This window comes from Puma concolor, chromosome E4 (assembly GCF_028749965.1).
Source record: "Puma concolor isolate L17-30 chromosome E4, mPumCon1.1.hap2, whole genome shotgun sequence".
Classification (NCBI taxonomy): Eukaryota; Metazoa; Chordata; class Mammalia; order Carnivora; family Felidae; genus Puma; species Puma concolor.
In genome coordinates this window covers 5388624-5400194 of record NC_141683.1, presented here as the reverse complement: position 1 = coordinate 5400194, position 11571 = coordinate 5388624, and the positions used below count along the sequence as shown (strand labels likewise).

Genomic DNA, 11571 nt, shown 5'->3' with positions numbered 1-11571 from the left:
CCTCTCCCTCCCTCCCCCAGCCCCTCCCCTACTCGTACTCACAGGCTCCCTCTTTCTCTCTCTCTAAAATAAAATAAAAAAAAAAACATGGAACCTTACCTGTGTCCAGAGTTTTTTTCATGCATACTCTCAGCTACAGTTTTTGATTTGATCCTGAAAACTAGCCTGCGAGGAACCCGAGCCAAGGACCGACCCCACGGGCTTGGAAGGTAACTTGGCCAGGATCACACAGGCTGTTAAGTTGCTGACCTGACACTCAAGTATACTGTGTCTTTGCCTCCAATTCTGCGCTCTGTCCGGAACGCTCTGCTTCCTTCCTCGGTAGCCAAGGCTCTAGTCTGCCTCCCTTCAGCCCAGCTTCAGCTGGGGTGATTGGAAATGGATCAAAGGATGAAAAAAGAACGGGACTGACCTAAAGGGAACTGAAAGTATTTGCTGCGAAGGGGAAATCAGAAGAAAGAAAAAGGCAGGGGGCCTCCGGGGGAAGGCCTCAAAGCGGATGCTTTCTGGGGAAGGTGGGACCACCGCCTGTGCCCCTCCATGGGGGCATAAGAAGGATCAAAGCTGCCTGGCCTTCCCGGAGGGTGGAACTGAAGTGTGGGCGGGGAGGCACAGCAAAGGCAGGTCTGTGTCCTGTCTGGGTGACAGAAGGCAAGAGAGGCAGAGAGGACGCCGCGGGAAAGTAGAAAAAGAGGAAAGGAGGGGATATAGAAGCACAGATAGGAGACAAGCAAAAGCAAGTCTAGGTAAGGATGTTGCAGTTGGCTTGTGCTTAGACCCGGGTATCAACTTGCAGAGCTTACCCAGCTCTTCGACCTCCCTGGGGTCCCCTGCTCCTTTCCTGCCACATTTCACCCCCTTAGGCAGGGCTCCACTTGTCAGCCCACGCGCCCCCAGCCCTCCCACCTTCACAGTGCCTGTTGGAATGGGGGCAGTGTGGGATAATGGCTCTTGGGTCCCCATGCAGCCTCCTCCAGAACCGGAACATGTCCCGGGAGTCTGCTCTTTGAACAAGGAAGCCTTGCTGGGGCAGAGCGATGGACAGGATTTGGAAGCTGGTTTTGTGAGTCACTGTGAACTCTCAGCACCCGCCCACTTGAGGCCAACTTTGAAAGCTCAGCTTGTATGAACTGTCGGACCAGGTCCATGTACTGGGACTTTCTCAGTGGCCTTGTTAGCTCTCAGCCGCTGAGAACAGCCTTGAGTTGAGGAAATTGTGGCCGGACAAACAGCAAGGCAGTTCTGCTCCCCTGTCAGTCACTCTGCTGCTGGCTGGCTGCAGCTGAGCCCGTGCCCAGCAGCGTGTCTGGCGGGAGAGGAGCCGGCTGACCCGTCTGTCCTCTGGGGATGTGGGGGCTGTCTCTCGTCCTCACACTTTTGTTCCTCAAGGGGCTTCAGGGCCAAGGTAAGGAGGCCCAGCCTGGCGTGGGTGGGGGAGAGGCTGGACTTGGGACTGGGGCCCGCAGGGGGAGTGGAGCCCTGAGCCTCTGGATCGTGCCCACTTACGTGGTCACCTGCAAGTGTGAGTCTGGGTGGCTCCTGACAGCTCCGGGCGGGCTGGTTAGGACGGAACGGGCTGGCGCTGGTGTGGGAGGCCCCCGAGAAGCCTGTCTGTCTGGCCATGCCTTCGGCAATCCGGGCAGCCCGGGGCAAGGAGACTCCTTTCCGCCGGCTTCCATTGACTTTTCTGTGTAGTGGGGAGAAAGCGTCCTCTTGCTGGCTGTAAGAAGGACAAAGGAAATCTGCTCTAATTTGGTACGATTACCAACAGAGAGAAGTGACCCCTGGGCTTGGGTTTCTCTAAGGAAGTTGGGTGGTTCTGGAAAGCGGAGACTGATAGATTGCTCCCCGAGGCAGGGAAACAGCACGGAGGGGAAGGGAGTGGCCAACAGCCACTTTGCATGAATGGCCTGGTCCCTTAGGCCTCGGCAGCCTCCAGCAGCCCAGAGGCTATAGGGACCTGAGCATTTTTTATTTATTTATTTATTTATTTATTTATTTATTTATTTATTAAAAATGTTTTTTTTTTTTTTTTAAATTTTTTTTTCAACGTTTATTTATTTTTAGGACAGAGAGAGACAGAGCATGAACGGGCGAGGGGCAGAGAGAGAGGGAGACACAGAATCAGAAACAGGCTCCAGGCTCTGAGCCATCAGCCCAAAGCCCGACGCGGGGCTCGAACTCACGGACCGCGAGATCGTGACCTGGCTGAAGTCGGACGCTTAACCGACTGCGCCACCCAGGCGTCCCTAAAAATGTTTTTAATGTTTATTTATTTTTGAGAGAGAGAGAGAGAGAGAGAGAGAGAGAGAGAGAGAGAGAGTAGGGGAGGGGCAGAGAGAGAGGGAGACACAGAATCCGAAGCAGGCTCCAGGCTTTGAGCTGTCAGCACAGAGCCTGATGTGGGGCTCGAACCTACGAACTGTGAGATCATGACCTGAGCCGCAGTCCTTCGCTTAACCGACTGAGCCCCTCAGGCGCTCCTAGGGACCTGAGAATTATTCAGGAAATGTTGGCTTGGGTCAGGCGGTCAGGAAGGGGGGGAAGAAGGAGATGGTATCCGGAAACTTCCAGAGCTGAGGGCTGCCCCCAACCCCCCCAATTCTCTGATGGTGGAGTCCAGGGTGCTCTGAGATGGGAGCCTGCATTCTAGATCAGTGGCTCTTCGAGGGGCATCATGGCTGAGAAAGTAAGAGGAGGGCCCCCTCTGGGTGCAAAGGGCAGAGCGTGGGGCATTGGACGGTATTTGTGCAGGGCCTGTTAGAAGCCCCTTCAAGACCCATCTCAGGCACTCCTGCGTCCTTAAAGACACAGTCTAGGTTCCGGAGGACTGGGGGGTGGGGGCTGTAAATATAAATACAAATGACTTTGTATTTACAAATCTATAACAAATACAGGCAGAGCAGGGCAGAGGGTGCTGGGAACAGGTTGCAGAAGGGAGCTTTGGAGCCTGGGTTCCCGTGTGCGCCCTTGTGGGACCCAGTGACCCAGGACCCTCGGCAGGAGAGGGGGGTTGGAACCCCGTCTTAGGAGCCTTGGAAGCGGCTGGGACAGCCGAGACAGGACTGACGGGATTTGGTGCCTGGCTTTGGGGATGGGAGTGCCAGAAGTGGAGGCGGTCTGAGATGGTGAATCTGTGTGACCGGAGAAAGGGGCGGCCCCGTGCCCACACCCGGGGCCGTGGCACTGTCTCTGGGCACGGCTGAGCCCACCCACTGCAGGGAGAGCAGGAGCCGGGCTCTGGGGCCCCTGGGCTTTGGTCTCAAGGAACTTCTTTCTCTTCGTGCTGTGCCCTGCATCTGTGGGGCTGGCCTGGTGTAAGCTGATTGAAGCTGCTGTCCTGTTTATTTGCTGTCATTTTTAAACCCTTAAAAAGTTTAAAATAATAAGCTCAGAGTTCCAGAGAAGTTGCAAGCATAGTACAAAGGATTCTGCTTTATTTCTTTCTGTCCATATATATATATATGTGCGTATAAATGTATAATAATAATTTAATATTATATATACAATATATATTATATGTAGTATATATAATATATATTATATATAATATACATAATAATATATATAGTATAATATAATAATAATAATTTTTGCTGAGCCATTTGAGACTGAGTTGTAGACATTGTGCCCTGTTACTCCTAAATTTTGTAGCATGTATCTTCTAAGAACAAGGGCGTTCTTATATTATGTCAGCACAGTTATCAAACTTAGTAAGTTTAACATAGATACCATCAAAGACACCATATTTACATATTACCAGTTGTCTCCAAAACGGGCTTAATGGCATTCCTTCTCCCCGGGTGCGGAATCCCATCAAGATCGTATATTACATTCAGTTACATATTTTTTTGTTATGTCTTTTGTTTTTTTATTAAAAAAAATTTTTTTAAGTAGGCTTCCGCACCCACAACTTACAACACCGAGATCAAGAGTCAAATGCTCTACCGATTGAACCAGCCAGGTGTTCCTTCTTTTGGTCTGTCTTTTTTGGGGGGGGGGGGTGCAGAGGGAGAGGGAGAGGGAGAGAGAGAATCCTAAGCAGGCTCCAAGCTGAGCGTGAGCCCTGATAAGGGGCTCGATCCCACCACCCCAGGATTATGACCTGAGCTGAAATCAACAGTTGGACACTTAACCGACTGAGCCACCCAGGTGCCCCTGTTATGTCTTTTAATCTACAACTGTTCCCTAGCCTTTTTTCTTCTTTCATGACTTTGACATTTTTGGAGTACCAGACATTGTTTTGGTGAAAGGCTCCTGAATCTGAGTTTGTCTGAGGCTCCTTTGTGTGATCCAGGCTATGCATTTTGGGCAGGAATACCACACCAGTGATGCTCTATTTCAGAGCATCCCATCAGGACATATGATGGCAGTGAAACCCTTTAAAAAACAACAAAACTTGGCTTACTGAAGAATTTGATATGCATAATATATATGTAAGAAGTTTCTATCGTTCTCGTGCTTTGCAAAGCTTTTTCCAATGGCTTCTCCAGGCTCAGTCAAAGCCACACATGTCACGGTGGCCTATGAGATCTGGCCTCCCTGACCCCCAACCCCTTCCTCTCTCCCATAGCACTGCATTCAGCCTCCCCGACCTGCTACGATACATGCACGAAACGCGTGCCATGGCTTTGCACTCTGTTTTCTCTCCTGGGATGCCGCTTCCCTGCTGGCCGCCTGGCCTGCTCCCGCAGCCCCTCAGGACTCTGCTCAAATACCACTGTCTCAGTGATGGCCTCCCACTAAGAGTGCCAACCTGCCACCCTGCAACACCTTACCTCCCTCTCCGCTTATTTTTCTCCACAGTTCTCATCTCCCTTGTGTGGGCTCTACTGTTCGCTTCTTTATTTTCCGTCTCCCAGGCACCTCTTTACCTCACTGGAACATAAGATCCTCGAGGCCAGGGCTTTGCTCTGTTTTGTTCATGGCTGTATCTTCAGCCTCTAGAACAGGATCTGGCACAATTAGAGTCTCAATGTATCCTTATTGGTTGAATAGATGGGTGACTACTTTATAAAGAATCCGTAGAATAAAGTGAGAGTTTATTTGTCTACCGGAGAGTTTCACTGGGAAAAGCTGTTCTAGATTTTAGGCTACAGACTACGCCGTGGCGTTGAGGAAGTTAACTAACCTCTTGTTTCTCAGTGTTTCATCCACAAGGTGAAGTCAACAGTGGTGGCTGCTCTATTGCGATGTGTGAGCATTAGGGAAGGTACGGTATATAACGTGCTTAGAAAGGTGTTCTTATTGGGGCGCCTGGGTGGCGCAGTCGGTTAAGCGTCCGACTTCAGCCAGGTCACGATCTCGCGGTCCGTGAGTTCGAGCCCCGCGTCGGGCTCTGGGCTGATGGCTCAGAGCCTGGAGCCTGTTTCCGATTCTGTGTCTCCCTCTCTCTCTGCCCCTCCCCCGTTCATGCTCTGTCTCTCTCTGTCCCAAAAATAAATAAACGTTGAAAAAAAAAATTAAAAAAAAAAAAAAAAAAAGAAAGGTGTTCTTATACCGAGCCCCCCAAAATGATCCCTCGTGTTACTCAGTTCTTTGGAGGCAGGGACTATGTTTCACTTAGTTTGGTGATCAGACTCAAGAAGAGAGACTAATTTGCTGGCTAATTCATTGAGTCAAAAGTGAATTAGAGAATTCTGCATGAGATGATAAGTTTTAACGAGGGACTCTTTTCTGAGGGTGTTTTCACCATCATAACCAGGATCTTTGGGAGAATGCAACATTTTTTTAAGTTTATTTATTTTTGAGAGAGAGAGATAGAGGCGGCGGGGGGGGGGGGGGTTGCAGAGAGAGAGTCCTAAGCAGCTTCCACACTGTCAGAGCAGAGCCTGACGCAGGGCTCGACCCTACGAACCGCGAGATCATGACCTGACCCGAGATCAAGAGTCAGATGCTCAGCTGACAAAACCACCCAGGTGCCCCAGAGAAGGCAACATTTTTAACACACAAGAACATGCATTCAAGACAATCAGTGCTATTATTATGTTGTATTATGTATTATATTCTGTTGTATTGTAAAACATTCTAATTGTTTCCACACTCTTGATTCCTGCTCCTTCCCTGATGTGCCTGAGCGCCTCTGGGCCAGGCCCTGGGCTTAGGTGTTGAGGATTCAATGGTGAATCGTTACATGGGCGCCTTGTTCACGGAGCTGACATCTGTCACAGGACTCGGTTTATAATCACAGCCGTGAACTGAGCGAACCCCAAAGGACATGCTAGACTGTGAATGCCCAGGGGCCGTGGACAAAGCAAAAGGGCGGGGCAGCATTTCATGGATTCTAGACTCTAAGGCTTGCTTGCCGGCTGCTCTTACAGATTGTGTTGAATTTTCACTTCTTAGGAAGGAGCCTCTGATTCCGACCCCTCTGGCTGGGATCCAGGCAAGTTCTAAGACGGCTGCCCTTCCTTTTATTTATCTCTTCCTCATTGCACCTCCCGTGAAGCAAAGTGAACGGTGAAGTCATCGGGCAGAGGGGGTGGACTGGGACTCAGAGAGCTCGGGGCTGCAGCACCATCCCGGAGGGAACTGGTTCCATAGACATCACTCTAGGGATAGCTGGGCCATTGTCTTCGTAAACAGACATTTTTATTAAAGTGTGACGCATGTACAGAACAGCGTGCAAAATGGGAAACGTACATCTCAGTGTGTTACTGTGAAATGAACACGCTTGCGTATCTACCACACATCCTCTCCACTTGTTAGCTCTTCTCTCTTTCACAAATACAACCATTAGTGGCGCCTGGGTGGCTCAGTCGGTGAAGCGTCCGACTTCGGCTCAGGTCATGCTCTCGTGGTCCGTGGGTTCAAGCCCCGCGTCGGGCTCTGTGCTGACAGCTCGGAGCCTGGAACCTGCTTCGGATTTTGTGTCTCCCTCTCTGTCTGGCCCTCCCTTGCTCGTGCTCTGTCTCTCTCAAAACAAATAAATAAACTAGCAAAACAACAAAACACCAAATACAACTATTATTCTGACTTCTGACATTATAGGTTGGTTTGATCTTTATATAAACAGAATCATGTGCTACGTGCCCTGTGTGTGGCTTTTTTGGCTCAACATCTGATGAGATTTATCTGTGTTATTACTTGTAGCTGGTATGATATGACTCTGCGGCATTTCAATGTATGACTATATGTACGAGCTTATTCGTCCATTATGCTACTGATGAATCTTTGGTTTGTTTTTGGGGTCCTTCCCCTATTATAATAATGCTGCTGGGAGCCTATTGTACATGCTTTTTGTTTACATGCATCTGTTGAGTATATGTCTAGACTCGTGGGGGTATGTGTGCACTCTTACAGCAGATGCTGGCAAACCATTGGCCAAAATGGTTGAACCAAGCAGTATATGAGAGTCCCATGATGCTTCAGGGCTGCTGGCTTTTGTTTTGAGGCCCTACAAATGGGAAGTGAAGGCTCGAGGGTGGGGAGCCTGGAAGGCAAAGGTCACAGCCCAGGGAACCACCTCTCTTTGGAAATCCCTACAGTAGAGTCCTTTCTGGCAGTTAGCCGAGATGCATTCTTGAATTTAATTGATTAAATAAATAACTTCACTAAGGCTTTACTGTGTTCCAAGAACTTCTAGAGATTCTGTGGGTGAAGCACAGACAGAACCTGTTGATCGTATCCTTCAGAATCTTTCAGACGGAGGAAAACAGGCTTGCGCAGCAGCGATGATAAGGGAAGACCGAAAACGCTCAGTGTCACTGATGGGCAAGATTCATTTAGAGCACAGTGGGAGCTGAGAAAATGGAGATTGCTTCTGGTGGGAGAGCGGAGCCTGGGGGTGGCCTTAAAGGATGAAGAATTGCTTAGGAGTCGGGGATAAGGTAGAAAGATAATGTGAGCAGAGGGACAGCTGAACGGATGTAGGGAAAACACCGGGTTTGAACGGGAAACAAAAAGCAAGTGCACCTGTTACCTTGGAGAAAGATAGCAGAAATGAGCTGATCCAGTTAACCGATACAAGGAGTTGGGGAGCAGGGCATGGGCTGAGTAAGGTCGACAGAGGTTAGGGGGTTGCCTTGTCTGAGCAGAGGAGTCGATATAGCCAGTGAAGCGCCCCAAGGGTGGGGCTAAGTCAAAAGGAAGACAGGAGGGAATATGGGACGTGGGCCCTGGAGGGTGTTTTATCTACTTTATGATTTTGCTTTGACTGGAGCCGGCCCTGCCCCAGCACTTTTGGGATCTCACTGAGCTCTGTTCACTAAGTCCCCAGCGGCTGCCCTCTGCGTCGCCTTCACCCCGAGCCTGGTGGCACAACCCTGAGCTGAGAAAACCTCAACATCCTTTTGTTGGCTGGTGGAAGCAAACTGCTCCGAGCCTCTCCCCCGCCTGCCTCCCAGGCTCTCAGGCCGCACCCCTCCTCCACCAGCAGGTCCAAGGCAGAGGGAGCTGACTGCAGACGCTGCACGGCTTGGCTTTAGAGGCTGCGGCTTCGGCACCCGGGCTCTGGGCTGAGCGACTCCCTGGAGTCCTTGACCGCCCTCCATGGGGGCTGCCCATGTCGTCCCGAGTTGGCGGTGGAGTTGATCACCTGTCCTCTGCCCTCCCTCTGCAGAGCTACTGTTTTACTCCATTTGCTCTTAACCACCGGAAGAGGGGCCCCAGAGCTGCTAAGCAGTAGCAACAGCAGTGGTGGTGGCCCCGGGGGCCTCCCCTGACCACCGGAATTTGCTGTGGCTTCTCCCCTCTGAAAAAGCCAGCCCTCCCTGTCAGACCTTCTCCATCTCTCACCCAGCAGGGCTGACCTTGTGCGAAGGTTCTGTTTTCACACTGGCATTTCTTGGGTCTCCATTTGGCGTATAAGCCCCCCGGGACAGGGACTGAGTCACAGCACCCAGTATACAGTAGCTTGCTTGCTCACTTTTCCACTGTACCTTCCCCACGACACCCCGCCTGCATCCCCTTCCAGCCCCGGCCGGTTCCAACCTCCTGCCTCCCCCGCAACACCAGGCTGGTGAGGGCTGCAGAGGGTAATTCAGCACCAAAGAGCAACCACCGATTCGGAGCCTCCAACCTCAGCCGAGCAACAGGTGTCTTGGGAATCCTTGTTTCTGGCCCTCAGCTCCTCCTATTCCCCAGAAAGCTGATTCCAGACCTTCCGCATCTCACCCAGGGTCTGTGCCACGGACACAGGCTTCATTCATGAGCCTACCCCCTCCTTCTGCAAGAAAGCGGATGCCAGGGAGGGATTCCAGCAACCCGCTGACCATTCCCCAGTGTCAGAGACGCCGGTGAGGGGTTCCCCAATGTCAAGCACCTCGTTTACCCCCACGAGCAACCCCATCCACCTGTGCCTTTCCGTGGCCGGTGTTTTTCCGCGTGCTCTGGGCATCACCACTTCATCCACGAGTCCGTCCAAGACCCGCTTGACCCCTGATGACATCTCTGACCTTCAACTGCTCCGTTTCTGCTGGCTTTCCGCTCCCCGTTCATTCCCCTCACATTTCAAAAAAAAAAAAAAACTGTGTTGGAACACCACCCAGTTTCCCCCTCTTGGCTTCCTTTCCCGGGTGTCTCCGTTCCTACTCACACAGAATGCTTTGCTTCTGACACTCCTAGTCACCACCTGTGTGGGAGTTTTCCCAACCCATTCTCTGTGACTCCAGCTTGGTGTCCGTCTTATAATTCAACTCAATTCTGATGCTGTCTACCCAGAGATAGCGTCAGACCCCACAGGCTAAGGGCTCAGTCCCACAAGACTACGCGTCAGTCACAAACCCAGGTTGTCACCTGTGCTTCTGAACAACTGGTTAGAGACCAAAGGTTCCAAGGACCACCCCCCTCTTCTGGTTCGATTAATTTGCTGGAGCAGGGAAACACTTATGTTTACCAGTTTATTAAGGGAGATGACGAAGGATACCGATGAGCAGCCAGATGAAGAGACACATAAGGCAAAGTCTGGGGTGGGGGGTCCTGAGTGCGGGACCTTCGGTCTCCATGGAGTTGGGGTGTGTGTCATCCTCCCGGTGTGGACGTGTTCACATACCTGGAAATTTCCCAGACCTGTGCTATTGGGATTTTTTTTTTTTTAAACAAGGATTTTTAAAAAAGTGTATTTATTTATTTTGAGAGAGAAAGAGAGAGAGAGCACAGGTGTGTGAGAATAGGGGAGGGGCAGAGACAGAGAGAATCCCAAGCAAGCTTTGCACTGTCAGTGCGGAGCCCTATGTGGGGCTCAAACTCACGAACCGTGAGATCATAGCCTGAGCCGAAGTCGAGAGTCGGATGCTTAACCGTCTGAGCCACCCAGGCGCCCCTGTGCTATTGGGATTTTATGGAGGCTTTCTCACACAGACGTGATCAGTTATTAACTCTGCTTCCAGTCCTGTCTGCCCTCTGGGGGATAGGGTGTGGGGCTAGTTTGAATTAATACCAACTCAGCTTTAAGAGAATACAAACCCTCCTGTACAGCTCTCTCTTCCCCACTTCATGTTGTCACAAGTTGCATCCTTATACGTTGTGTGCCTATTAACATAGATTTATAATTGTTGTTTTGAGTATTTTTTTTTTCCACATCAGATAGGAAAAGAGGAGTTACAAACCCAGAATGCAATAATACTGGCTGTTATCGTTATCTACGTAATTCCCTTTAACGCTGTTCTATATTTCTTCACGTGGCTTTGAGTTACTGCCTCACATCTTTGTCCCTTCAAGCATGCCTTGCAGGACAGATCTGTTGGCAACAGTTCCCAGCTTTTGTTTGGGAACTTCTTCATTGGTCCTTCATTTTTATGCAAGATAATTTTGTTGGATATAGAATTCTTGGTTGGTAGCTTTGTTCTTTTAGTACTTTATATATGTCACCTTACCACCTTCTAGCCTCATGGTTTCCACAGAGAAATTGGTTGTTAATCTCACTGGGGATCTCTTGTGTGTGACAAGTTGTTTCTCTCTTGTTGCTTTCAAGATTCTGTCTTTGGCTTTCGACATTTTAGGGTTTATCTCAGTTTGGATCTCTTGCGTTTAACTTACTCGGAGTTCCCTGGGTTTCTTAGATGTGTATATTCATGGCTTTTATTGAATTTGGGAAGTTCTGAGCCCTTGCTTCTTCAGATTCTTTCTGCCCCTTTGTCTCTTTCCTCTCTTTTTGGGACTCCTGCTATGCACATGTTGGTATATTTGCTGGCATCCCACAGGGCATCTCACATATTTTTCTTCATTCTTTTTTCTTTCTGTTCCTCACTCTGAATAATGTCAATTGACCTAGCTTCTAGTTGTGCTGTTGAAACTCTCTAGTGCATCTTTCATTTCAGTTGTTATACTTTCCAGCTCCAGAGTTTCTATTTGATTCCTTTTTATAATTTCTGTTTATTGATATTTTACTTGTTTAAAAATTTTTTTTTTTAACGTTTATTCATTTTTGAGACAGAGAGAGACAGAGCATGAACGGGGGAGGGTCAGAGAGAGGGAGACACAGAATCTGAAACAGGCTCCAGGCTCTGAGCTGTCAGCACAGAGCCTGACGCGGGGCCCGAACCCACGGACCGCGAGATCATGACCTGAGCCGAAGTCGGCCGCTTAACCAACTGAGCCACCCAGGCGCCCCGATATTTTACTTGTTGAGAC

At 49.9% G+C, this 11571-nt stretch overlaps 1 protein-coding gene across 2 annotated transcripts in view; it reads left to right on the top strand.

The window, feature by feature from the left end:
• Positions 1-990: 990 nt before the first annotated feature.
• Positions 991-11571, top strand: part of CD244 (CD244 molecule) — a 32032-nt gene continuing 21451 nt past the window's right edge. Inside the window, exon 1 of one of the 2 annotated variants that reach the window (XM_086694489.1) lies at positions 991-1405. In XM_086694489.1, coding sequence (XP_086550615.1) covers positions 1348-1405 — 58 coding nt within the window. In that variant the 5' untranslated portion in view covers positions 991-1347. The remainder of the gene's footprint in view (positions 1406-11571) is intronic. The other variant, XM_086694488.1, reaches the window with a different exon arrangement.